This window comes from Rhodamnia argentea, chromosome 10 (genome assembly GCF_020921035.1).
Source record: "Rhodamnia argentea isolate NSW1041297 chromosome 10, ASM2092103v1, whole genome shotgun sequence".
Taxonomy (NCBI): Eukaryota; Viridiplantae; Streptophyta; class Magnoliopsida; order Myrtales; family Myrtaceae; genus Rhodamnia; species Rhodamnia argentea.
The window spans coordinates 6,387,695-6,414,074 of NC_063159.1; the positions used below are offsets into that span (position 1 = coordinate 6,387,695).

Here is a 26,380-nt window from a genome sequence, read left to right on the forward strand (position 1 = left end):
AAAGCTCGTTATCGCGCACGGTCGTTGCCAAGACAATGTCCAACATAAATGGCTGTCACAGTAATTGCTGATTTAGAAGTTACTTTTGATAATTTTCTAACTACAACTATGATTCGAATTTGGCCTTCCACTTACACAATTTCTGAATCAATCTTTCGGCTTAGGCAGTATTTGTCCAAACATTGATCGATAGTAAAATTTCAAAAAATGGCCCAAAGTGCACTTAGTTTATCAAATAAGAGCTCGAAATGAACCTTGTTTCAAATAAAGACCTGAAGTGACATAGAAGTTTCAAAAAAAGGCTTGAAGTAGCTATTAAGTCTCAAAAAGGGCTTGGCCTAAAAGGCATTCTCATCATTCCGCTATTTTGAGTTTTTGACTTTTTTCCTTATTTTTTCCTTTTTCTGTTTTTGTAAAATTAAAAAAAAAAACCACACACACACACACAGATGGCGGTGGGTTGGTCGGGCACAGGCGGGAGGGGCAGACCTCTCTCCTTTGCATGTGTTTTTTATTGTTTTTCATTTTACAAAACTAGAAAAAGGAAAAGATAAATAAAAAAGAAAATTCAAATAAATGGAAATGACGAAAATGCCCTTGAAATCATACCCTTTTTTGAGACTTTATAGCCACTCTAGGCTTTTATTTGAAATATGTTCACTCCGGGCCTTTTTTTGAGAAAATGGATGCACTTCATGCCCTTACCCTTATTTAAAATAAGATTCACTTCATGCTCCTATTTGGAAAAATGAATGCACTTCGGGCCTTTATTTGAAATTTTCAATTGATCGAAGGACTGAGAAATGGGCCAATAAACTTAGATTTAGTTATCAAAATAAATTTTTTTAATGACAGCATAAAATTTGATCGGCAGACGGTGACTAGTGGCCGTTGACGGGAGAGAGAGAGAAGAATTATTAATTCTATTTTTGTTTTAAAAACGGAAAAGTAGAATCTCATTTCTGTTGCAAACCTATTCAAAAATAGAAAAAATCAAATTGTGTTATCAAATAGATTTTTATTTCAAGGCTATTCTCAAAATAGAAAAGTAAAATGGTTATCATAGCCGCGCCCTGATTTGCCCACTATTTCTGCTTCAGGCATTACGTGATTTCTGTGTGGGCATGTGCGTTTCTCTACCAGTACCGAGTGCCAAACTTTGCGAAAATTAACCGGAAGGAAAAGAATCTACACGGCGGACATGTCGACCAAATCAGTCCCGATCGAAACGTTCGTCTTCCACGAATTCTTCACCACAAAACCATGAATTGATTTCCCCGCCGACAGACCACAGGAAACAATCCGAGAACACCCAGTCAAAGCGGAACAGACTATCACTAGGTCCGGAAACAGTCTCTTCTACCATCATTCCCTGACAAAGCACTAATCCACAAAATACACTGCCGTAATTCACGGACGCCGCAGTCATGACAGACCTCGAAGAGACATCACTCCTAGGCATTTCGGCGAAAACCTAACGCGCCTTCTCCACGTCTCCCGACTTCGCAAACCCGGTAACCATAGTATTCCAACTCACCGTGGTTCTTTGAGGCATTTCGTCGAACAGCACGCAAGCATCCCGGAAAGACACGACGACGTACGCATAGATGAGGCGACGCAAACGTGGGAACCGAAGCCGAGCTTAACGGCATGGCAATGGAGGTGACGAATGACTGTTGGGTCGCGCGACCTAGTGCAAGACCTCACCGTATAAAGAATCGAGAAGCTATCAAAAGGGATGTTGCAGCGATGCATCCAAGAGTAGAGATCGAAGGCCTTGTGGGGTTTATGTGGGTGAGAGACGGCGGCTTTCCTTATGGATCGAGCCCATGTTTTGAAGCTTCTGATGAACCGGCGAAAAGGGTGTTTTCCTGGGACGACGAGGATGCTAAATGGCATTGGCTTCGCTTACTCTTGATTGAATTGGATTTGGATAGATCGCCGGCTTGCTTAAGTTACATCTCGCCCGATGTCATCACAGTCAATCCCAAGCAATACTACAACTTCATCCGAGGAGAAAGAACGACTTCGGCAGGTTTAGTGTAGCACGCCAAATGTGGTCAAGCGAGACGACGAGCGGACATTGAGAAACCGAGAAACAGGGGCACTGTCGGGTGAGGATGCCATGCAGAACGTTGACCATACCTTTTTTTTTTATTATTATTATTAATATCGTGAAAAATCCTAAACGGGTACTGTCGGATTTTCCGTGGTGTTAACTTTTTTTTTTTTTTATGTGGCTAGAATTTTTTTGAGGGGGGCTGGTGTTTGTTGGTGTTGTGGTGGTTTCAAAGTCAGAATAAATTAATTAAATATGGTCTTTGCTTGATGAGACTCCTTCCAATTTATCTTGACCGCGAAGAGGGGGGAGGCTCCTTCTTTACCTCGACGGATCTCTCGTATGGAGGGTTTCAGGCTTTCCATATTCAGAACAGATGGCTAGCAAAAAAGAAGGTTAGTAGTTTCTCTGGTTTTACGTTCTTCTGCTTCCGACAAGACGGCTCCCTTTTTTTATTTATCTTACATGGAATCAGAGCGAGACCGAAGTGAATCAACTTGGGCCTTCCGTCGAGGCGAAAGGACTTTTCTCAAGTGGCGAAATGACGTCGTTTCGGGGCAAAAATTGGGGCAAATTAGAGTGCAATTAGGCTACATTTGGCAGTTATGATAAAAGTTGGGATATGATATAATTTTTCATATCCTGCATTTGGTTCTTGCCCAAGACATGATAAAGTGGGACATAAGAGGGATATAACCTTGATAAAATCATCCTATGAGGGAGGTGGGATAAAAGTAGATAGGATTTCTTCTATTCATAATATAAAAATTATTTTTGTGAACAATTAAATTAAAATTAGATTTGAATTATAATGCTAAAAATAAATTCAAAATAACAAAAATAAATAATTTTTGGTCTTGTTTATTTTAATTTTTATTTATATATTTAACTTAATAATATATAGTTTATATAGGGGTAAGTACACTATGAGTACCCTAACTTTTGTATAGGGCTCACTTGAGTGCCGTAACTTTTTTTTCGCTCACTTAAGTATTACATCGAAGGAAAATCGTTCACTTAAGTGCCATTTTCGGCAAAAATCGTTCACTTAAGTGCCACTTCCGGCGAAAATCGTTCACTTGAGTGCCATTTCTGGGAAATCATCCTATATGGAATTTTTATTAATATTTTATTTATTTCTCAGTGACGCGTAGATTTTTTTAATTTTTTTTAATATTTTCTGCATTATTTTCTTACTTTTTATTTATTTTGATATTTTTTTTATCTTATTTTTGTCACTTTTTTAGCATTGGCCGACAAGGGTCACCGATGACCCTCGCCGACCACGACCGACTAGCCCGGGGCAAGGCGATCGTGGCCGGCGAGGGTTGTCGGTGACCCTTGCCTACCAAGGGAGCAAAAAATAAAAAAAAAATTGTAAAATAAATAAAAAATTAGGAAAAAAATCCACATGTACATTAAAATATTTGATTTTTGACCGGCGTCCACGTCAGCAATAGTATTTAAGTGATCGATTTTTCAAAGTTATAGCATTCAAGTGAGCGAAAAAAAAGTTATAGTATAAAAGTTATAGCACTTATGGTATACTTACCTCATATGTATATATAGTATTTATATCGTATACATTTTAAGTATAACAATGTAGTTTATCATTTAATAAAAATTTATTGAGAAATGATGAAAGGGAATCAAAATAATTAAAAAAATAAAATTAAAAATTAATTACTTAAAAAGAAGCAAAAGGATCCATATTTTAAGTGAATATGTTCAAACTTGAAAATGACCTTTCTAATTCTCAAAAAATGAGAGGCAATGAAATCACTAAAAAAACTAGCACCTTCATCTTCTTCTCCTTTGAAGTTTTTTAGTCCATGATAAAACTCTACGAAAGCGGCAAGAGAGTCAAAACTCATTCTCCTCCGTAGCTTTGCGGTTCATAAGTAGCAAGAGAAGCAAAGCTTTTCATAGTCGTAAGTGAGTGATTTTATTTTCTCTCTATTACTAGGTTTGATAATAAATTAGGAGAGATTCTTATCCGTATTCGTGCATTTTCAAATTCATTTATTTTGATATGCCATAAGTGCCAGATAATGAATAGAATATGATATGAATTTATCCAGTTTTATCTTGCGATTCACTAAACAGTGAATAAGATATGGCGAAATTCTTAGATTTCATATCTTATTCTATTTAATCTAATCCAATTCATTCCGGACTAGAAATCCGAACTACCAAACGTGGCCTTAAGGTCCTTGGGTGTTTTCTCAGTATCTTATTAGATTATGGAGGTTGCCCAGGTATCCGTATAAATCCTCTTCAAACTTCAAAGGGCATTCACCGAAGAAGTTGTATCTCTCTTGCGAGTGGGTTCTATCCATTGAGCAGCCCAAAAAGAGGAAGAGATGACGGCCGGAGTGTATTTTGGTATGTCGGGGTCGTCGTCATCCTCACGTACCACAGCAGAAGGCAATAACCCCCCATTTCTGATTCGCGCATTTCAGCCGAGCCGATGATGAAAGCCACCCCACCGGTTGCTTTCATCCAATGATGAGGCGAGCGAGCCTTTGCGGTCCCGTCTCCCTTCTTCTTGCTCGCATTGGAATAATCTCCAGTGAGTTCTCCCGTCCCTCCCTCGTTGTTTTGCCCATCCCTCTTGTCGTCTCGGTTTCTGGTCTCGCGTTCAAACGTTTTGTTCGATACCCAAGCCGAGTTTGGACGACCCGGACCAGTTCTTGGATTACGTGAGGAGAAGCTGCAGAGCTCGCGGCGGGTTGAGGAGTGCTGAGCCTTGTGTTGCTTCGGTAGGATGATGAAGATGAACCCTTTTGCCTCCTGCTGTGGACTTCACATTACTGTTGGGTGCTATGGTGAGGATGAAGCAGTATTCGACTGCGATCGGCTTGATCAGGCAACTGCCTTCGTTAGGGATTGCAGATGATCTTGTTTTGCGGAGCATTTCGTTGAATTGCTTTTGCCGGTCTAAGCAGGTTGATTTAGGTTTGTCCTACCTGGGTAGAATCTTCAAGCTTTATTTTAAAATCAATGTGATGATATCAAGCACCCTAATTGACGGTCTCTTAATTAATGGCAGAATTGATCAAGCACTGAGGTTGCTTGATTATATGGAACGAAAGGGCCCCCAACCTAATGTGAACACGTATGCAATCACCGTGAAGGGTTTATGAAGGGCGGGTAGCACCAAATTGGCTATTGAATTGCTAAGGGACTGGGAAGAGAGAAGCTGCAGGATCGATTCCTTCACGTACAACATAGTAATTGATAATGTTTGCAAGGAGGGATTGCTAACAGAGGCATTGAGACTCCATGAAAGTATGAGTAGAAAAGGCGTCCAACCAGATGTCGTTACTTATAACTCATTGATCCACGGTCTATGCAACGTAGGCCAAATGGAAGATGCTTTCTTATTGTTGAAAGAGATTATGAGTGGAGGCATCCGACCCAGCGTAGTCACTTATAACTCATTGGTTCATTGTCTAAGCAACCTAGGCCAATGGAAAGATGTGACGGAATTGTTGGAGGTCATGATGAAGGCAGGCATTGAGCCGAACATTGTTACTTATACCTCCATCATTCAGGGAGTGTGCACTTCCGGCGAATTGATGGAGGCTCAAAGGTTGCTCAATCATATGTCAATTCCTATGTAGATACACAGTTAATTGCTGAAATCCTATAAATTTTAATTAGATACAACTGTAATGGCTGGGTAGCTTGCTAGATGCAACTTACGTTTTCAAGGATTCTTTACTTAGTTGGCCATGTCATTTGCCTACAGCTTACTCGAAATTTCCCCCTTTTTTGTTCTTGAAGTTCTTCTGTTGCTGGCATATGGAGGGAGGGAGGTATGCTAGTTTTACCAGGCAATTTGGCTCTACGATAAATGATAAAGCAATTATTTTTCAAGACTCTTCCCTTATTACAATCTCTCTTCAGAGTCCTGTGTTTTCTAGTTGCTTCAAAGAAGGTGCACGTGCAGAATTGGATGGTAATTTGATCGTGGTGATAGATTTCAAATTGATGGTTAAGGCTATTTTTTGAGTGGGGTACTTGGATTGTTGTCACTGGCTGGATTATTCTTATATGTGAATTTTTCTGGCATGGCTTGTCATAAATAGTCTGCTTGTATTCAAAGAGAACCATTAGTTTGATGGGTGTCTTTCTGACCAAGGTACATGTCAACCAGAGTAAATTCCTCTAAGGATTTTCTCTTGCTGCCACTGCTGCAGTCAATGCTTAATTTCTAATAAACATGATTTAGTCAGTAGTGGATAAAATTCAGATGGTTTCTGTCATTTCATCCAGTTGCAGAAGAGTGTGACAGAGGTTATAGTCTGTTTGTTGGGAAAGGCTTGAGTTCTAGAAAAGAAATACTACTACGGATTTATTTAAAGCTGCATAAATGTTACAGAAGAAACCCTGAAGAGGTTATTTCAAACATTTCCAGCATTGCTACTGCAATACCTCTTGTTATAGAACTAGTTTTAAGGTGATTGATACGACAAGATAGATTAGTAGATCTTGGCTAATGCCTTGTCAAAATGAGCATGCAGACTTGAGGTGATGAAAAGGAGGGACACCATATTGCTTCACTTTGAGCTGGTAAGATACCAAAAGGGAGGCAATAACCTCCCAGATGCACGTTGAAAGTAAGCGTGATGGAGGTGTCTGATCATTCCAAGTGTGTGTACTTGATTCGATGCTCTAAAAATAGTCTCCAATTTTCATTATGCCAATTGTGATTCATTTGGACTTTGCACATATACTTGATGAAGGCAATTATTCACAAATGAAATATGTTTATTAATGCTTTGTAGTTAGGTAATTTAGTAGCTCTATTGCAAATTTTATTTTGGTTATTGGTCACAAGATATGAGCAAGAAAAAAATATGGGATCAAGGTCATAAAAGTGATCTGATCTTCTGCAAAAGGATTTTATACAATGGAAGATCATATTTCTTCAATTGCGGTGCCATTTCCTGGTTTCAAATGTCAATCTGCATTGTTGCTTAAAAAATTGAATAGAACCGACCGAGGCTGGGATAATTTGCTTACTGTTATAATTTGTCACGGATTTTCGTATCATTAGAGATTACCTTGGTTGGCATTGCTTCTGTTGGGGAAGTTTGGAACTCTGCAAACCAAGCAATCTTGTGAATACAGCTAAGCATGATAATTTATGTAATGGGCGGGTTTACAGGGTAATGTATTTTACATTGTGGTTTGTATAAACTTCTCAGTAACAGGTCTTAGATCCTGCTTTAAAGAACTTCCCTGTAACAGGTCTTGCAGCTGAGGAAAAAGTGCATGTGGATTATGATATTTCTCTGAAATAGGACCATGTTAAAGGTCAAGTTGTATCTTGGAAAACGATTTCTGATTTTCAAAGGAGTGAAGTTATTTAGCATAGATTTTCCATGGATTACGAAAAGATTTTCTCAGTAACTCATTTTCCTGAAAGATTTGAACTACCGCAAATGAAGAAACGCCAAATAAACGGAGCCCAGGGTTTGTGTTTTTCAAGTCTGTATGGCGTGTGGCCTGGTTATGAGCATAGGTTTGAGAGTCATAAGAGACCTAGATTTCAATCTTCGGGTATGAAAAAAGAATTCATACTTGCGAGCGTAAAAATCATTACCAAGATGATATCTTAACACAAATGGTTTGTATGTGCTCCGGTTGCGACCCTAGGGTTAAGAGACGATAGACAAACTTTTGATTGCAAAATTATTAGCAAGAGGATGTGGAGCAGAAATGGCGCGTATAATCATAGCTGATTGCAAAATCATTCAATGGTGTTATCATCACAAGCGAGTCACGTGATATGAGATATTCATATGATATGGAGATCTTTACATCACGAGGATTATTGACCCTTGGCCCAAAAAAAAAACTCTGTCATGAACTAAGCTTTATATTCTGTCAAGAACGCAAAGAATAAGTATAATGAAGAGAAGTTGTCCTTATTCAATCCATATCAATGGCAAATCTAGAAGAGGAGTGCACAAACAGGAGCTGCAATTGTAGTGACAGGACTCGGATCCAAAAGAGAGGGTTAATGTTGTAAAATCAAATTAGATTCGTAAATTTATAGGAGAGGGACATGATATTTAAATTTTAAACTAACATATTAAAATTTTTTTTTGGTCGAAACTAACATATTAATTTAATAGCTTGAATTTTTTAAATAATTTGATAAAAAGGCGTTTCCTCTAGAGGCGAAAACGGCGTCGTTTCAGGGCGAAAATAAAATTGAGGCAAATCTGAGTGCAATTAGGGTTATTGGGGGTGTTGAATGTGGAGGCTAAAGAACACTAGAAGTGCCAAAACTTATATATGTCGCTCACTTTAGTACCAAAACTTTCAAAACGATCACTTAAATGCTAACTTTTTTCAAAAAAGATCACTTAAGTGTCAACTTCTTTTAAAAATGATCACTTTAGTGCCAACTCCAATTTGAGCTAACGTGGCTTAACAGAAATCCGACACGTGTTATTTTTTTTATTAATATTTGAGCTGACATAGCTCGATGGAGTTGACACTAAAGTGATCGTTTTTTTTAAAAAAAAATTAGCACTTAAATGATTGTTTTTAAAAAAAATTGTCATTTAAGTGATCGTTTTGAAAATTTTGGCACTAAAGTGATCTTTTAAAAAAAATTGGCATTTAAGTTATCGTTTTGAAAGTTTTGACACTAAAGTGAGCGTCATACACAAGTTTTGATACTTGTAGTGTACTTAAGCCTGAATGTGGAGGTTGCCGAGAGATCCGCCTAAATCTTCAATGAAGTTTCATTTCTTGCGAGTGGTTCCGTCCATGGAGCAGCCACAAGAGACAAAGAGATGACGACTGGTGTACATTGCCTCACTCCGTATGCCGGTGTCGTCGTCATTCTCTCGTGCCAGAGCAGAAGGCAATTACCCCATTTCTGAATCGCACATCTCAGTTGATGATGAAAGCCGTGCCACCAGTTGCTTTCAGCTGATGATGAGGCGAGTGGGCCTTTGCGGTTCCGTCTCCCTTCTTCGTGCTCACATTGGAATCTCCAATGAGTCCTCCCGTCCCTCTCTCTGTTTTGCCCATCCTTCTTGTCTTGATTTCTGGTCTCGCGTTCAAGGGTTTTGTTCGGTCCCCAAGCCGAATTTGGATGACCTGGACCAGTTCTTGGATTACGTGAGGAGAAGCTGCAGAGCTCGCGGCAGGTTGAGGAGTATTGATGATGCCTTGTGTTGCTTCAGTAGAATGATAAAGATGAATCCTTTTGACGCAACAACAAAGCAAAAGCTTGGAACAAACGATTCCAAAACTCGAAATTCTTATTCAATGATACTCTAATGCCATCAATTACAGAGACGGACGTCCTATATAGTGATAGGACTCCTATTGGAAACCGAATAAGTAAAGATAACATCAAATAAACTGAATCTAATCTAATCAAACAGAATATTTAAAATTAAAGATAACTAGGAATTTCCTAAAACAGAAAACTGCTAGAAAACTTATCCAAACGAATTTCGAAATGCCGAGATTATTTCCGACGATTCTGACGATCACGTAATTCTAAATAATCGCACGCCAACTGTTCTACATCATTCCCTCCCTCTGCGGAAGAACTCGCCCTCGAGTTATGATCGGGATAGAGGGGAGTATCGGGAGAATGATACTCAAATAAGTCAGCCACATTAAACGTAGGAGAAATGGCGAGATCATCGTGGAGGTCAACCACATAAGCATTGTCGTTGATCTTCTTCAATATTCGGCAAGGACCAACCTTCTTGTGCTTCAATTTATTATAAGCACCAACAGGGAAACGCTCCTTTCGCAGAAAAACCATGACCTCATCGCCTACTTCAAAAATCTTTACACGACGCCGTTTATCAGCATCTTCTTTATACTTTGAATTTGAAGCAGCTAATTGGCGAGTAACATCCGCTTGGATTTCCTGAATTTTGGTCGCCAAATGCTCTGCCGCAACACTATAGCCTGGAATCTTGGGCAAAGGAACTAAATCCAAAGTATGCTGTGAAGTACGCCCATAGATGATCTCAAAAGGAGATTTTCCGGTGGAACGGTTAACGTAGTTGTTGAAGGCGAACTCGGCAGGAGCCAAATACCTATCCCACCGCTTGGGCACATCACTACTGAGGCATCGAATGATATCCACCATAATACGGTTCACAACTTCGGTCCGACCGTCCGTTTGGGGATGAAAAGAGCTGCTATATTGTAAATTTGTCCCAAACAAACGCCATAAAGTACGCCAAAAATGGCTTAGGAATTTCGTGTCACGATCAGAAGTGATGGTCTTTGGAACCCCATGCAAACAGACTACCTCACGAAAAAATAAACTTGCCACATGTGAAGCATTCGAAGTTTTCTTGCAAAGGATAAAGTACACCATCTTGGAGAATCGGTCAACCACCACGAATACAGAATCCGCACCTCGTTGGGTGCGAGGAAGTCCCAATACGAAATCCATTGAGATATCAACCCACGGACCGGAAGGAACCGGTAAGGGGGTATAGAGGCCGGTGTTCTGAGAATGACCCTTAGCCGCCTGGCAAATATAACACTTGGCAACAAATCGCCCCACGTCACGCTTCGGTTGTGGCCAATAGTACCGTTCCTCCACTAAGGCTACGGTCTTATCACGGCCCAAATGTCCGCCAAGAGTACCGCCATGAAGCTCTCGAATAAGTTGTTCTCGCAAAGAACTTCGAGGAATACATAATCTATTGCCGAAAAATAAGAACCCGTCCCGAATTATCATATCGCCATGGGAACCCGCTTCAGAACACTTCTCCCATATAACACCAAAATCATCATCCTCAGAATAAAGAGAACAGAGTTGATCAAAACCAACCACATCGGTGCGCATAGTCACGAGTGTCGCAGCACGTCGATTGAGTGCATCCGCCACTTTATTTAAGCGGCCTTCCTTATGACGAAGTACAAAATTAAACTGCTCCAGAAAGGAAACCTATCGTGCATGCATCCTATTCAAATGCTTTTGACTCTTAATGTATTTAAGAGCTTGATGATCGATATTAAGAACAAACTCTTGCTGGTAAAGATAGGGCTGCCAATGCTTTATAGCGCGCACTACAGCATAATATTCTTGCTCATATGTAGACCAGCGCCGACGAACTTCATTAAGCTTCTCACTAAAAAAAACAATAGGCTTACCTTCTTGGGAAAGAACAGCGCCGATACCCACACCCGAAGCATCGCAGTCCAGCTCGAACACTTTCTCAAAATCTGGAAGCATCAATACCGGGGCTGTTGAGAGCTTTTCTTTGATAAGCTGAAAACCGGCCGAAGCTTCATCACCCCAATGGAATTTTCCTTTCTTTAAGCAATCGGTGATCGGGGCCATGATTGTACTGAAATTTCTAATAAAACGTCGGTAGAACGTCGCAAGTCCATGGAAACTTCGAGCCTCGCCAACATTCCGTGGAATTGGCCAATCACGAATCACCGCCACCTTTTCTGCATCAACATGGAGACCATCCGCTCCAACAATAAAACCCAAGAAACGAAGTCGCTCGATCATGAAGCTGCACTTCTTCAAATTAATAAATAACTGATTTTTCTGCAAGGTCATGAGAACATCCCTCAAGTGCTCTAAGTGATGTCGTTCGTCCGGACTATAAATGAGAATATCATCGAAGAAAACAACCACGAACTTGCCAATAAAAGGTTTGAGTACCCGAGTCATCAAACGCATAAAAGTACTAGGCGCATTAGCGAGTCCAAACGGCATGACAAGCCATTCATACAAACATGCACTCGTCTTAAAGCCTGTTTTCCACTCGTCGCCAAGACGAATGCGAACTTGGTGGTAGCCACTTCGAAGGTCGATCTTCGTAAAGACCCGTGATCCAGCAAGTCTATCCAGCATATCATCAAGCCGGGGAATTGGAAATCAGTACTTGATAGTTATTCGATTAATGGTACGGCTATCTACGTACATACGCATACTGCCATCTTTCTTCGGCGTGAGAAGTGCGGGTACGGCACAAGGACTTTTACTCTCGCGCAAGAAACCTTTGCGGAGAAGCTCTCCCACCTGCTCTTGTAAATTCTGGTTCTCCTTTGGATTCATCCGGTAATGCGGCAGATTAGGGAGACCGGCACCTGGTAGAAAGTCAATCTCATGCTGGATATCCCGCAGAGGAGGTAATCCGTCGGGTAAATCATCCGGCATTACATCATAGAACGCCTTTAGCAAAGGCTTAAGGGCTTCCGGAATACGAGCCACGGTCTGTTTGTCACCCTTCTCTACCAGCATGTACATCCCTTCACGTTTACGAATATTCAACATAACCCCCGCACGTTGAACAATACCGTAACCGGAACCGTAACCCTGTTTCTTTGGGGCCCGGGGAGTATCACCCATCGGCTTCAACGTGATTCCGATTTTATTCCATACAAAAGAATACATGTTCTCCCTAGCTCGATGTGTAATATCCACATCATACTGCCATGGTCGCCCTAATAACACATGACATGCATCCATTTCCACAACATCGCACATAATAGTATCATGATACGACTTTCCAATAGAAATAGGTAAACGACATACATGTGTTACCTTAAGCTCATGTCCTTTGCGAATCCACCCGATTGTATAAGGCGCGGAATGTGGCTCCGATCGCAACCGTAAGTGGTCCACTAAAGCCTTTGACACTATATTCTCACAACTCCCGCTGTCAATTATAACATCGTATACCTTACCATTTACAGTACAACGAGCGCGGAAAAGCTGATTTCTCCGGGTGTCTTCTATCCGCGGAGCAAGTAATAAATGACGAACAACACAATTCACTTGCTCGCCCACCTCATCTTCCACTTCTTCTTCGTCCACCCATTCTTCCTCATACTCCTCCTCTTCATGCTCAACGATATTGGCCATTCTCCAACGGGGACAATCGCTCGAACGATGGCCCAATTCGTTACACTTATAGCACCTGATCGGTTGCGGCTTGGCATAAGGATTCTGGACGTTTGGAGCACGGTTACTTGCCGCGACCGGTTCCTTAGGTATTCCAGCAACACCTCCCGGCGCTCGGTTCGTATCACCGGTTTGCTGAGTTGAGGAACCCGAAGTATCAATCTGTTTCCCTTTTTCCGAAAGATCCACGACCAGAATAATTGCTTCCACGAATACTAGGGCTAGTCCTCTCCAATTGCATCTCAATTTTTCGCGCCATCTCCCGGGCATCTTCAACGGAAAATACACGATGCAAAGAAACACGATCTTGAATATTCAATCGCAAGCCGTTTATGTACCTAGCAGTTTGTTGCACGTCCGATTCAGCTAGGTTATTGCGGACGGAAAGTCGGAGAAACTCTTCCGTATAGGCTTGGACTGTTCGGTTCGTCCGCTTGCAATTCTGAAATTGCTGGAACAGCAGCTGCTCATGATCGGTAGGGAGGAACCGAGATTTCAGCATACGCTTCATGCGATTCCACATTCGGACGGGAGCCTTTCCTTGTCGACGTCGAGTTAATTGCGTTTGCTCCCACCAAGCCGAGGCACCACCCTTCGCCTTGTACGCAACTAACTTAACTTGTCGATCCTCTTCAATCTCCATGGCGTCAAAGAATTTTTCAACTTCCCACAGCCAATCCAGGAAATCTTCGATATTCAAATTCCCGTTAAAGGTTGGTAGATCTACCTTTAATCGATATTGCTCCGGATCCCGCTGATGTCCTCCATAGCGCCGACCTCCATGGACACGATCATTTTGGAATTCTCTATTCCGCCGTCCTCTTCGAATAGGCTCGTCTAGGAAATCTTCCTCATCTTTGTCTTCAGAGTCTTCGACATAGTCTACCCGTCTATGTCGGATATTGGCCCCACGATCCACAACAACTTCGGGATCACGACCGACGAGAAGTCGATCGGCTGGAAGAACGCCAGGTGCGGGGTTTGTGGATAAACGCCGTATGGCTTCAAGGATTTCTTGAAACCTACGATCGGTTTGATCCACGAACCGGGTGAACTCAGCCCGTGTAATAGGCTCGCTTTCACGACCCTCAACAACGGGGAGATTAACGTTCGCGTTATTGACCATCGTCACAGGAGATGCCCGCTCCGATACCAAATGACGCAACAAGAAAGCAAAAGCTTGGAACAAACGATTCCAAAACTCGAAATTCTTATTCAATGATACTCCAATGCCATCAATTACAGAGACGGACGTCCTATATAGTGATAGGACTCCTATTGGAAACCGAATAAGTAAAGATAACATCAAATAAACTGAATCTAATCTAATCAAACAGAATATTTAAAATTAAAGATAATTAGGAATTTCCTAAAACAGAAAACCGCCGTAAAACTTATCCAAACGAATTTCGAAATGCCGAGATTATTTCCGACGATTCCGACGATCACGTAATTCTAAATAATCGCACGCCAACTGTTCTACATCACCTTTGCCTCCCGCTTTGGATTTCAAATTACTGTTGGGTGCTATGGTGAGGATGAAGCAATATTCGATGGTGATCGGATTCATAGGGCAGCTACATTCATTAGGGATTGAAGATGATCGTGTTTTGCTAAGCATTTCCTTGAATTGCTTTTGCCGGTCAAAGCGGGTTGATTTGGGTTTGTCCTTCCTAGGTAGAATCTTGAAGCTTGGCTTTGAAATCAACGTGGTGACGTGGAACACCCTAGTCGACGGTCTCTTGATTAACGGCATAATTGATCAAGCATTGAGGCTCCTTGATGATTTGCGGCGAAACAGGCCCGAACCTGATGAGACCACGTATGCGACCACTGTAAAGGGTTTATGTCGGGCAGGTAACACCAGACTGGCAATTGAATTACTAACAGAGTGGGAAGAGAGAAGTTGCAAGCTCGATACCTTCACGTACGGCATTATAATTGATAGTCTTTGCCAGATGGAACTGATTAGAGAGGCCTTGAGACTCCACGAAAGTATGAGTAGCCAAGGTATCAAACCAGATGTTATTACTTACACCTCCTTGATCCATGGTCTGTGCAACATAGGCCAAATGGAAGATGCTCTCGTATTGTTAAAGAAGATGACGAGCGTAGGTATCCAACCCAACGTATGCACTTATAACTAGTTGGTTCATTGTCTAAGCAACCTAGGCCAACGAAAAGATGTGACGATATTGTTGGAGGTCATGATGTAGGCGGGCATTGAGCCAAACATTGTTACTTATACCTCCATCATTTAGGGAGTGTGCACTTCCGGTGAACTGATGGAGGCTCAAAGGTTGCTCACTCATATGGCGCGGACCAGAGTAATGCCGGATGTTCAAACATTCACTATTTTGATGGATGCACATTGTAAAGAGGGAATGCTTAATGAGGCAGAGTCCATAGTCAATCATATGGTTCAATTAGGTAAAATGCCAAATAATGTCACTTATAATACATTGATGGATGGTTATTGTACGCAAAATAGGATGAGTGATGCTAGGAGAGTACTTAGTTTGATGGTTGAAATGGGCTGCTCTCCCGATGTTGTTAATTATAACATATTGATTAGCGGATTCTGCAAAGCAAACAGAGTTAATGAGCCAATAACACTTTTCCTCGAAATGCGTCAAAGGGGCTTGATTCCTAATGCCATCACATATAACACACTCATAAAAGGATATTGTCAAGTTGGGAACCTTCAAGCTGCAGAAGAGCTACTTAACGACATGCAATCTGATGATCTATGTTTAGATTATTATACCTTAAATGCTTTCTTGGATGGCTTGTGTAAAACACAACAGATTGATAAAGCCGTGACATTGCTTCGACGTATGGAAGATTTGAAATTAGTGCCAGATGTTGTGACTTATAATATTCTAATGAATGGCCTGTGCAATGATGGAAAACTCAAAGATGCAATGGAACTGTTTAATTGTTTGCATGCTCGAGGCTTGCAACCTAACAAGTGGACATATTCGATTATTATGAGTGGATTGTGCAAAGGAGGACGCACCGGGGAAGCATATCAGCTGTTAAAGGAGATGGAAATGGTGTCACTTACAATACAATGATCCAAGGACTTCTAAAGAACAATAAAAATGCGAGGGCTGCACAACTTATCCGTGAAATGGTTGGAATGGGGTTTTCTGCAGATTTATCAACGATGGACTTATGGGTTCAGTATCTCACTATGAATAGAGTTTCTTTCGTTTCTGAGTAAATCTCCACAGGTCTCCAAAATCTAGCCGGTTTTTCATCTCAAATGTGATGAAATGATGGCATGAGCCAAGTTGACGACACATCTTCCACAGATCATCTCACTGAGTCTCACCATCAATTAAGCTGTTTTATGTCTGCAATACTAGAAGTCTTTCTTCATCATGTGGCTTTTTGAGGCATGGAAGGAAGGTGAAATTTTTTCCTCATTACACCTTGGTTCTGCAAAAAGTCTCTGTATTTAAGTGGTAGGTCTACTCATAGATTAGTGTATCCAGTGCCTAATATTTATCGTACAATTAAAATTTGTACACAAATGATAAAGCAGAGTCAGGAGTCGCTTGAATTAAGCAGTTGTGAATAGCACTAACTCTAGGATTGTACTGAAGTTATGCAATTCAGAAATTCTTTTTGCATCCGATGTCATGGAAATTGTGAAAGAATCAGCGTGCAAAGGGTTAGCCTAAGGAATGATCTGCATTCATTTTGCCCTTTGAACTGAAGTTGAGTGTGCTTTTGTTTATTATCAATGTAGACAAGGAAAAATTTGTATGAAAATCTACTTGAATTGGCCTCTAACATTTCATTGAAGCTTCTCTTTTAATAATATCCTCCTCCAGTTAATTCGGGTGGTAGAACAAGAGCTCATTCTAAGAACTCCAACTTCAGATAAGATTTCAGTACTAGCTCTATTACAATATGTAGAGAGATGATTTGAGAGTGTCAGTTAGCCCTTTTCTCTTGCTGTTCATTTAAGTAACTGGACGTGCGTCATTCCTTGCTTGTGCCACAAATCGTTGGACCAGACTCTAATGCTCTAAATTTAGCTATGATCCCACATGAACATTGATGTCTTAGGATCCCAAACGAGTAATATATATGCTACCCTTTTTAGTATATCTTGCTAATTGAAGTGAATCAGAAATACCATCAGTGGTAATCACCTGTCTCTTACCTTTTGCTTTATGTCCTTGTCAAGCAAAGTCTATTCTGGATGATATTTGTGTTGAAGTTGATACTTCATTTGATGAAAGCTGCTATTTGGGTAAACTCACAAATGGAAAAGAAGACGTTCAATTTCTCTCCTTTTCCTTTTGTTGTTATTTTGATGAATCTTTCTTGTGATTAGTATATATATGTTCCATTTGCATATTAAGAATACATTACATAAGTGTTCTCTTTATAATTTTACGGTCATAATTGTGGCTGCGTTCTAATCAGCAATTATTAGTAAAAGCCTATTTGGATGTACATTTAATTCCTGAGATTCATTAAGTGCCAATTAGATATAACTGTAGTGACTCGTTAGCTCGCGAAGTGGAACTTACCGTTCACAATGGGTTTTTGCTTAATTGCCTATGTCATAGATCTTGAGGTTACTCTAAGTTTTCTCCTCGTTAGTTGTTTGAAGGTCTTCTGTTACTAGTGGAGAAGAGCTTTGGAGAAGTTTTTGACCGTGAATTATTACGCCAAGGTAATATTGATTATAAACAGAAACGAAAAAGGACACCAACACTTCCTAAACTTTGGATGAACGTGCAATGGTAATTTTAAAATTTTAATTTGTTCAATATAGTTTGATCTATTTCTAAATATTCAATATAGCTCTTTTGTTTGATGAAAAATAAGGGAGAAAGTCACCAAAAGTCTTTAAACAATTGTGATATGTGTAATCTAGTCCCTAAACTATTGCGAAACGTGCAATCTAATTCCTAACTTTCAATTTGTTCAATTTAGTCTCTCTCTCTCTCTCTCTCTCTCTCTCTCTCTCTCTCTCCCTCTCTCTCTGTCTCTGTCTCTCTCTCTCTCTCTCTAGGGGGTTGAACCTGAGAAAAAAAAAATTTTAAATCGAAGGTTGAACCCGAGGTTCAAGTAGTGATTTTAGGTACCATTAGCATGCAAGGGCCAGGATGTGGTCCAACATGATGACAACATATGCCAGCTCCAATCATCCGTACTGATGGTTCTGTTGAGAATTGTCCATTGTCTTTTTAAACGAGCAAGGATTTATTTTTAGTTATCTCCTTTGTGTGGTGTATAACAATTTCTGTTCGATCTCTAGTTGAGGTGGTGATTACTCACAGACTTGGTGAGCTGCTTATTTAGTCCCAAAGGTCATCAATTTTCACCTACCATGGCGTGCGATCCTGTCCACTGGCCCAATTAATTGCAATCCGGGTCTGTCGTTGGTCCATAGGTGGGCTGATAATGAATCCGGGGGGAAATCCATGCGCAGTTTCGCACCATCAACCTCCTCTCTCAGCTTCATTGGATTTAAACTGATTGTCAATATAAATGAAGCGTTGGTGAGAGCTGAGAACCAAGCGAAACCCAAGTAATCCCTCTCTCTCTCTCTCTCTCTATGAAAAGCCCCTCACTCAATGCTTTGAGAACTCTCTTGCCAATGGAGATGACGTAAAACGAGGACTCTTACTGCTAGTGCTAGGGTTCTCTCTTGGAATTACTATTGTCGTTGAATGGGAATTTGTGGACAAGAAGTGGAAATGCGGTTCAAGGACTCAATCAAGTCGCTGGAAGCCAACGTTCAGTTCACCCATACTCTCTAGTTTGGTTCAACCGATAAGCACCAAGGTCAATTGGTTGCAAACGATTACGCTTAAATTGCCTTCATTCTTGCGATTACTATATAGATTTTCCTTCTGCATATTAAAAAGTCATTACATGCGAGTGCCAGCATGGGTTCTCTGCTAAATATCACGTGCATACTTGTGGATGAGTTTTTGTCAGCAATTATGGGTGAAAGTCTATGTAGACATACAGTTAATTCCTGAAATTCTATAAGTTCTAACAGATTAGGGAGGGAAGGAGGGATGCTTGATTTCCTAGAAAGTGTGAATCAGTTTGTAATGGCTTCTCTCATTTCATCCAGTCGTAGAAGAGTTGATGGAGGTAATGGTCTGTTAGTTGGGGAAGGAATGGTCTCTAGTTAGAAATACTACAAAGATCTTTCAAAGCAGCATAAACGTTGCAGAAAGAAACCCTGAAGAGGTTTTTTCAAACATTTCTGGCATTGCTACTGCAATACCTCTTGGTATAGAACAGTGTATTAAGGTGATCAATATGACAAGATAGATTACCAGAGTTGGCGAATGCCTGTCAAAATGAGCATAGAGAGTTAAGGTGATGGAAAAGGAGGGACACCATATTGCTTCGCTTTGAGCTGGTAAGATACGAACAGGGAAGGTAATAACGCTCCCAGATGCACTTCGAAAATAAGCTTGATGGAGGCTCTTAAGTTAGTCTCAGATTTTTGTTACTCCAGTTATAATTTATTTGGAATTTGCATGTGCACTTGATGAAGGCAATTATTCACAAATGGAATTGTAGGGATTACGTTTTTTATACTGTGGAGGTAGGTAATTCAGACACTATTGCAAATTTTGCTCCAAATTTTTCGCTTATTGGTGACAGAGTCACGAGATGAGCAAGAAAAAAGGCGGGATGGAGCTCATAAAAGTGATCTGATTTTCTGCAGAAGATGTTTAGAATTTGGAGATCATGTCTCTTTAATTGCAGTGCCATTTCCTGGTTTGAATATCATTCTGCAGTATTGCTTAACAGATAGGATCGATCTGCGGGACTTGGAACTAGCAGCGAGGTTGGGGACTAATTTGCTTAAGTTGTCACAGATTTCATTATCATCAGAAATTATCTTGGTTGGCATTATTTCTGTTGTGAAGTTTGGAGCTGCTAGCCATGCAATCTTGTGGACGCAGCTGAGCATGACAATTGTGCAAGGGGTGGGTTTACAACTTCCTGCATTGTTAACACTGTCCGATTTTACCTTTGGTTTGTGTAGAACTTCTCTGTAACAGGTCTTGGATCCTGCTTTAATAACTTCCACTGTAACAAGTCTTCCAGCTGAGTAAAAGTACTCATGGTTTATCATATTTCTTTGAAACAGATCTTGTATCAGGTCAAGTTGTAATCTGGAAAGTGCTTAACTGATTTTCAAAAAAGGAATGAAATTTCATGAATTAAAGCATAGGTTTTTCATTGATTACGACAAGATTTTCTCATCGACTCATTTTCCTAAACGTTCCAAACGTATGAAATTGAAGAAAATATCATTTACATAGTTAATTTTATGCAGACAAACGGAATCTAGGGTTTGGATGTTCCACCATGACCGGCACATGGCCTGGTTACTAGCAGAAGAATTCTCAAACATTGGATTAAAAAATTACTAGCAAGATAAAGTCATAGCTGATTTAGAACTTACCTTTGATAGGTTTAATCTCCAAGTTAACTCAAATTAGGGTCTGCACTTGTGCACTTTCTGAATTAACGTTTTGGCTCAGCTGGCTCAGCTGACAACTGGTCCGTGCATTGATAAAAGGGGACTGAAAATGGACCCTATTTACTCAAAATTCAAGCATATAATTTTCACATTCAGCTTGGCTCTATCTACCATTAATGACTAGATGGGCAAATAGTCCATGTGAGGCTCAACATTCGATGGCTACATCCGATGTCATTGCTCATTTGGTGGTCCGATTCAATAGCGAGAGAGACTCGAGAGATGTCTCTTTAGTCTTGAATTAGCCCGAGATCAAGGCCGGCCTTGATCTACTCAGTACATGACGAATGCTAATGAACGCACTCAATTCGTTTGGCAATGATATCCTTATCGGCACGTTGCGCGACCTTAGATCTTTACATGGTACATAAATACATTCGTCTACACATGTTATTGAGAATTGTTAATCCTAGCGTTTCTTGTCTGTGATGGTTTGATGCATTCTTCTCTCTCACTTTCTGTCTCGCACACAGGTCTCATTTTAAAGCTTTCAATTAAATTTGTAGAGGTGGGGTCAGTCACTCTTGAATCTGATGGTCTCGATCCGACAGCATTGAAGGCTAGCAATTCCTGTGGGTCTACACAAATTCAAAGGCATGGGAACCGGCATTTAAATTAATTACTATATACATAAAATCAACGGGATGATTATCACAAAATTCTAAATATTTTTACGATTTGTCAATTTAGCCCTAAATCTTTTAATTATGTCAATTTAATCATAAACCTTTTGAAAATTTTTCCAATTTAATCATAAACTCATTGCTTGGATAATTACGTTGATAAATTGTCAATAAATTTAGGATTTAGTTGACAAATCATCTAAGAGTTTAAGAATAAATTGGTATAATTAAAAGTTTTAAAACTAAATTAGCATAATTTAAATATCTAGGACTGAATTGACCATTATATAATAGGTCTAAAACTTTTTGGGCAATTGCCTCGACAGTCAATCTATACTCATGCTAAGATGAACCGAACTCAATTCAAAAACCCTAGGTGAAGCCTAAGGTAATAATGTATATAGGGTGCCATGTGAAAGCATGGGTCTTACTTACTCCTCATCAGAAAATGGCAGCAGCATTCAATTCAGGCCCAACCACCAATCCACCCCCACACCTCCCCCTCCTATAAGAACCAACCCTTCAGCACAAAGCCCTCATGCACTCCTTTCTCACTCTGATACTTCAAACGTCACTGCTCAATCACATTGCCCTTCATCCCCCCCAGCATGGCGAGCCTCAAGCTGGTATGCTTGGCCCTAGTGGTCGGCCTCGTGGCGGTCGCTCCCCTCGCCTCATCGAGCGTCAACTGCCCCCAGGTGCAGAGCTACGTGGCCCCTTGCCTCGTGTACTTGAGGCTTGGCGGGACGATCCCCCAGGGCTGCTGCAGTGGCATCAGGTCGCTCAATGGCGCCGCCAAGACCACTCCCGACCGCCAAGCTGCCTGCCGGTGCCTGCAGGCCGCTGCCGGCAACATGCGGGGCCTTAAGCCCGGCCTCGTGTCTGCGCTCCCGGGCAAGTGCGGCATCAACATCCCTTACAAGATCAGCCCCGCCACCGACTGCAGCAGGTACTCCTTTTACCGCCACTTACAAGGGTTTCAGTAATGACACGCATTAAGCCATGCACAACATGAATAACTTTCTCGTGTTGCAGGGTGAGATGAACGAGACGAGCGTTTTCGTGGCTGAGGATGGGGAAAATAAAGATGGGTTCCGAACCCGTCGCTGCCAGGAGCTCCGCCTTGCGCGAGACGCTCCGATCTGAATCGATGCTGTGTTTCTTTTACCTTTTCATTTAACTTGTCTTGGTTTACATCCCTCGTCGACGTTTAGCGCCGCCGTGAATAAGTCAGCCACTGCAATGCAATAAATAATATGTATGTTTTTCGTGCCCTGAGTTCTCTTCGTGCCCTGAGTTCTCTTCTTTGTCTATTATATTTTATCCATAATAATCAAAGACATTTACTACCCAATAAACCTAAAATCCAGGCCAGAGAGAAGGAAATACCACTTTAAACAGACGCAACAATCGATTTATTAATCAATGAGCTCGACCTATGCCCTATTAATTTTTTACGGATTTATTCAACGCACACCACCGGCGTAAAAGTCTTTTTACGCAAGTGGTTTCGGAATGAAAATATCATATGGGTTCATGGAGTGAATCTACATGATAAAAACAAGAACTGTATATGCGTCATTCTCTAACATCCGCTTTCGCAGAAAATATTTACCTAATCGGTAAATCGATCAAAATTATGTATGGTATTTTATTTTTTTTTAATCTAACTTTCAGTGGGGGATGATGAAAATTGCTAAGAGATGATGAAATCTCTCTAAAAAAAAAGATGCACTCTCATAAATGGTCAAAATCGAACCTTTAGATTTTCTCAATGTATGCAGACATCTGGTTTTCTGCACACAACAGAGACTAGAGACCTCTCCTCTAGTTCCAAATAGATTAAGATGGTGATAGGGTAAGCTAATTATTTTCTATCTCAAATTGACATTCGATCAATTTACAAGTTCGCATAAAAAAAATTCGCATTTTCTTTTGAAAGATGCAAATCAAATAATTAACTCAAATTGCATTTGTCACGTGTCTTACTAAAGTACTCATTTAGCATTGTATCCTCTTAAATCTTACTTTAAATGTGTTAACAATTCCATTCTATTATCTCTTTTTTCATTTTTTTTCGTAAGAGATTGTGATTTTCTAACGACATGATGCCTCCATCTATTTCATGAAAAATAAATAATTTGGAAAATATTTTCTTAAGAATGATCGCTTGAAACAATTGGTCGATAAAAAATATTTCATTATGGAATTAATTTATTTTGAACATTGTCGTGGACGATAAAAGAAATCGTTAGTTCATTTTTATGAGTATACAAGCAATTATATTTTAAAAAATATATTTTTCAAATTCACGGAAACAAACACACCGTATGTATACACCTGGCATGGAGATCTATGTTGGTTACGCGAAGTTTTCATTTTTTGAAAATTATTATCTAAATATGCATGAAGCCAACATCAATTGAGAATTTTTGTGGAAAATTTCTTACTTAGCATTTAAATATTTTACAATTATAATAAAGTTCCATTAAAAAAAAGTATTTCTCTTGCCCAAATACTTATTTAGGTTCAAACGAAAAATTCAAGAACAATATTTACGAAATTCCGAACTTAACTTTGTATTTCTTTTAGCTTACTAAGTGCAATATACCCTTTATAGCTAGTGGCTTTCTTCAAAATTGTAGGGCAAATTTTTTTTTTCGCTTCATATTTCGTCAATGGTTTTAACCCCCTCGTATCATCAGAGAGAGGAGCAATGACATGGCCCTTTAATGAGGTCAAAATGCGAAGGCACTCGAACTTGCCCATAATAAATGCAACATCTAATAATAGTTTACCACCAGTTTCATTGAAAATGAGCTCACCAAACAGACAAATTCTTCGACCCAAAAAAAAAAAAAAAATCAGACAAATTCTTAGGTGACGAGCAATAAAACTAGAAAACACCGTCCGATTGGAAAAGTACAAACAAAATCTTGAACTTATTATATTACTACCAATTCATAATTCAATTCTAAACCGTTTAATTGTACCAACTAAGTCCTAAACTTTTTGACGACTTATCAATATAGTCTTTTCGGCTAATTTTGGCTAGAAATTGCTAATATTGATGCCAACCGTCTTACATGACACAACCGACATTGAAGTAGACAATATTATTTTTAATTTTCATGAATTTTCTTTTCTTTTCTTTTCTTTTCTTTCCTTTTGTTTTTCCCAACTATGGGCCGGCGAGGTCGATAGCTAACCGTCGCCCAGCCACACATGAGGTTCGCGTGAGGGATTCCACCCTCAATGACCACATGCGTGGCATCGGGCCCTCACCTAGTCTCGAGAGAGCGCCGAGACCATCGCACAAACTAGACAAGGGTCATCAGCCCTCACGTATTGCCAGCGATGGTCGACTAGCAATCTCATCATCCTAGAGTTGTAAATAAAAGAAAGAAAACAAAAGAAAACAAAAGATTCAGAAATATTATATATATATATATATATATATATATATTATGTCTATATCGGCATCGGTCATGCCACGTGGGACGGCTGACATCCATGTCACGAATTTTCAGCCAAAATTGGCGGATCATCAAAAGATTTGGAAACTCAATTTATACAATTGAAAAATTTAGGACTGATTGACGCAAATGTAATAGGTCTATAACTTTTCTTTTGTACCTTTTCTCCAGATTGGATTAGTAGTCATTTGCTTGCTTCGTGTTTCTCACGATTCCAAGTAACCAAATATGTTTATAAATAACGGAAAAGGCTCGATATGTTTTGAGCAGGGAGAATTATTAAAAAAATCTTAAACCTATAGCAATTATGTCAATTCAGTCCTAAATCATTTTTTTTTTTTTTTGCTTTTTTTTTGCCAATTGAATTATAAACATTTTACATTTGCGCCAATTTAGTTCATCCGGCAAATTTTAGTCGGAAATCGCAAAAGTGGCGCGGTTGATTTTTTTTCTTTTTTCTTTTTTCCTTTTTCTTTTCTTCCTCTTTTTTTTAATCTTCCTTCTTCCTCGGTAATCGGCCCGAGGCAAGGGTCGAGGAGGTTGACTTTGTCGGCCTTTGGCGAAGATTGCCCCACAGCCACTTACAAGGACAAGGCGAGGCACCACCCAGCCCAAGCTAGGACCCTTGAGCATCTCATCAAATTATTAATTAAGTATTCAAAAAATAAGAAACATGATTTTCAACCAAAATTGGTTGTGCATGTGATTCATTAATTGCATTTGAGGTCGTTTTCATCCATAAAGAAAGAATATATTGTAGTTGACTATGGATGAGTAGAACCTAACCGTCGGATCGATTCTTCAATTTTTGGAACCTGAAATCTACCTTGAATGCCCCGAAACATACCATGTTATAGGTTTCGGGGACATTCCAAGGTTTACTCAAATTTCACATGCAATGAATCATCACCTCTAATTACTACCGTTTGCTGCTACAATCTTGTTATGACAATGCGGATACTAGATGAAATTAAAAGTGAGGAGAAGAAAAGAACAAAAGATTTACGTGGAAACCCTTGTGGAAAAAATCACTAGGAGAGGAGAAGCGAAATTCACTATAAAATCAAGAATTACAAATGTGGTTCAAAAAGCTAAAGACACTTCTTTATATAATAGCTTGAGAAAGAGCAATATATACATATACTATTTTCCCCAAACCCCAACGTTGGCCCAATTTCATAAATAATTCAAGACATATCAACAAATCTCCACCTTATCTTGAATTCCTCAAGTAGATATATCTAAACAATTTTCTCCCCCACCACGAGTAAAACTCGGTTGCAGCAAACATTAACCAAATTCGAGCAATGCTTGAATTTAACAATAGGCAAAGACTTCGTTAACATAACAGCTAAATTATTTTCTGTGCCAATCTTCAAGACCTTAATATAGCCATCAACAAGAATATCTCGAATATAATAATACTACACATCAATGTACTTTGTCCTTTTATAGTACATCTGATCTTTAGTAAGATGTATAGCACTCTAACTATCACAATGGACAACAATCACATCATAATCCACATTAAGCTTTCCAAATAAGCCTTTTAATCATATAGCCTCTTTAACTGCCTCCGTAGTGGACAAAGAAACTATATACTATAAAAAATCTTTCCAATCGATCGCACAACCTCTAATAGTCAAGATGTACCCAGTCAAAGACCTCCTTTTATCAAGGTCACCAGCATAATCAAAGTCAACATATCCTATAAGAGTATTATTAGTTTTCTCAAACTCTAAATCATAA

The 26,380-nt window shown here is 39.8% G+C and overlaps 4 protein-coding genes and 2 pseudogenes across 4 annotated transcripts; 4 read left to right on the forward strand and 2 right to left on the reverse strand.

Moving 5' to 3' along the window:
* Window positions 1-1,188: 1,188 nt before the first annotated feature.
* LOC125312636 lies at window positions 1,189-1,899 on the reverse strand (annotated as a pseudogene).
* Window positions 1,900-4,422: 2,523 nt separating this feature from the next.
* LOC125312637 lies at window positions 4,423-7,371 on the forward strand (annotated as a pseudogene).
* Window positions 7,372-13,146: 5,775 nt separating this feature from the next.
* Window positions 13,147-14,115, reverse strand: LOC115749270. Its single transcript, XM_030686008.2, has one exon. It carries the CDS (start codon window positions 14,113-14,115, stop codon window positions 13,147-13,149), a length of 969 nt encoding a protein of 322 aa, XP_030541868.2.
* Window positions 14,116-14,486: 371 nt separating this feature from the next.
* Window positions 14,487-15,241, forward strand: LOC125316746 (putative pentatricopeptide repeat-containing protein At1g12700, mitochondrial). The gene has a single exon (XM_048286014.1). The coding sequence runs from the start codon at window positions 14,519-14,521 to the stop codon at window positions 15,134-15,136; it is 618 nt and encodes a 205-aa protein (XP_048141971.1). The 5' UTR covers window positions 14,487-14,518; the 3' UTR covers window positions 15,137-15,241.
* Window positions 15,242-15,274: 33 nt separating this feature from the next.
* LOC115749271 (putative pentatricopeptide repeat-containing protein At1g12700, mitochondrial) lies at window positions 15,275-16,066 on the forward strand. The gene has a single exon (XM_030686009.2). It carries the CDS (start codon window positions 15,275-15,277, stop codon window positions 16,064-16,066), a length of 792 nt encoding a protein of 263 aa, XP_030541869.2.
* Window positions 16,067-21,688: 5,622 nt separating this feature from the next.
* Window positions 21,689-22,433, forward strand: LOC115749281 (non-specific lipid-transfer protein 1-like). Its single transcript, XM_030686024.2, has 2 exons — window positions 21,689-22,104; window positions 22,191-22,433. The coding sequence occupies exons 1-2, from the start codon at window positions 21,764-21,766 to the stop codon at window positions 22,198-22,200; spliced, it is 351 nt and encodes a 116-aa protein (XP_030541884.1). The 5' UTR covers window positions 21,689-21,763; the 3' UTR covers window positions 22,201-22,433.
* Window positions 22,434-26,380: the final 3,947 nt, after the last annotated feature.

Bases quoted from the DNA above. Each gene is read 5' to 3' on its own strand.
- LOC115749270 (XM_030686008.2), bottom strand. From the start codon at position 14,115: ATGGTCAATAACGCGAACGTTAATCTCCCCGTTGTTGAGGGTCGTGAA.
- LOC115749271 (XM_030686009.2), top strand. From the start codon at position 15,275: ATGGAGGCTCAAAGGTTGCTCACTCATATGGCGCGGACCAGAGTAATG.
- LOC125316746 (XM_048286014.1), top strand. From the start codon at position 14,519: ATGGTGAGGATGAAGCAATATTCGATGGTGATCGGATTCATAGGGCAG.
- LOC115749281 (XM_030686024.2), top strand. From the start codon at position 21,764: ATGGCGAGCCTCAAGCTGGTATGCTTGGCCCTAGTGGTCGGCCTCGTG.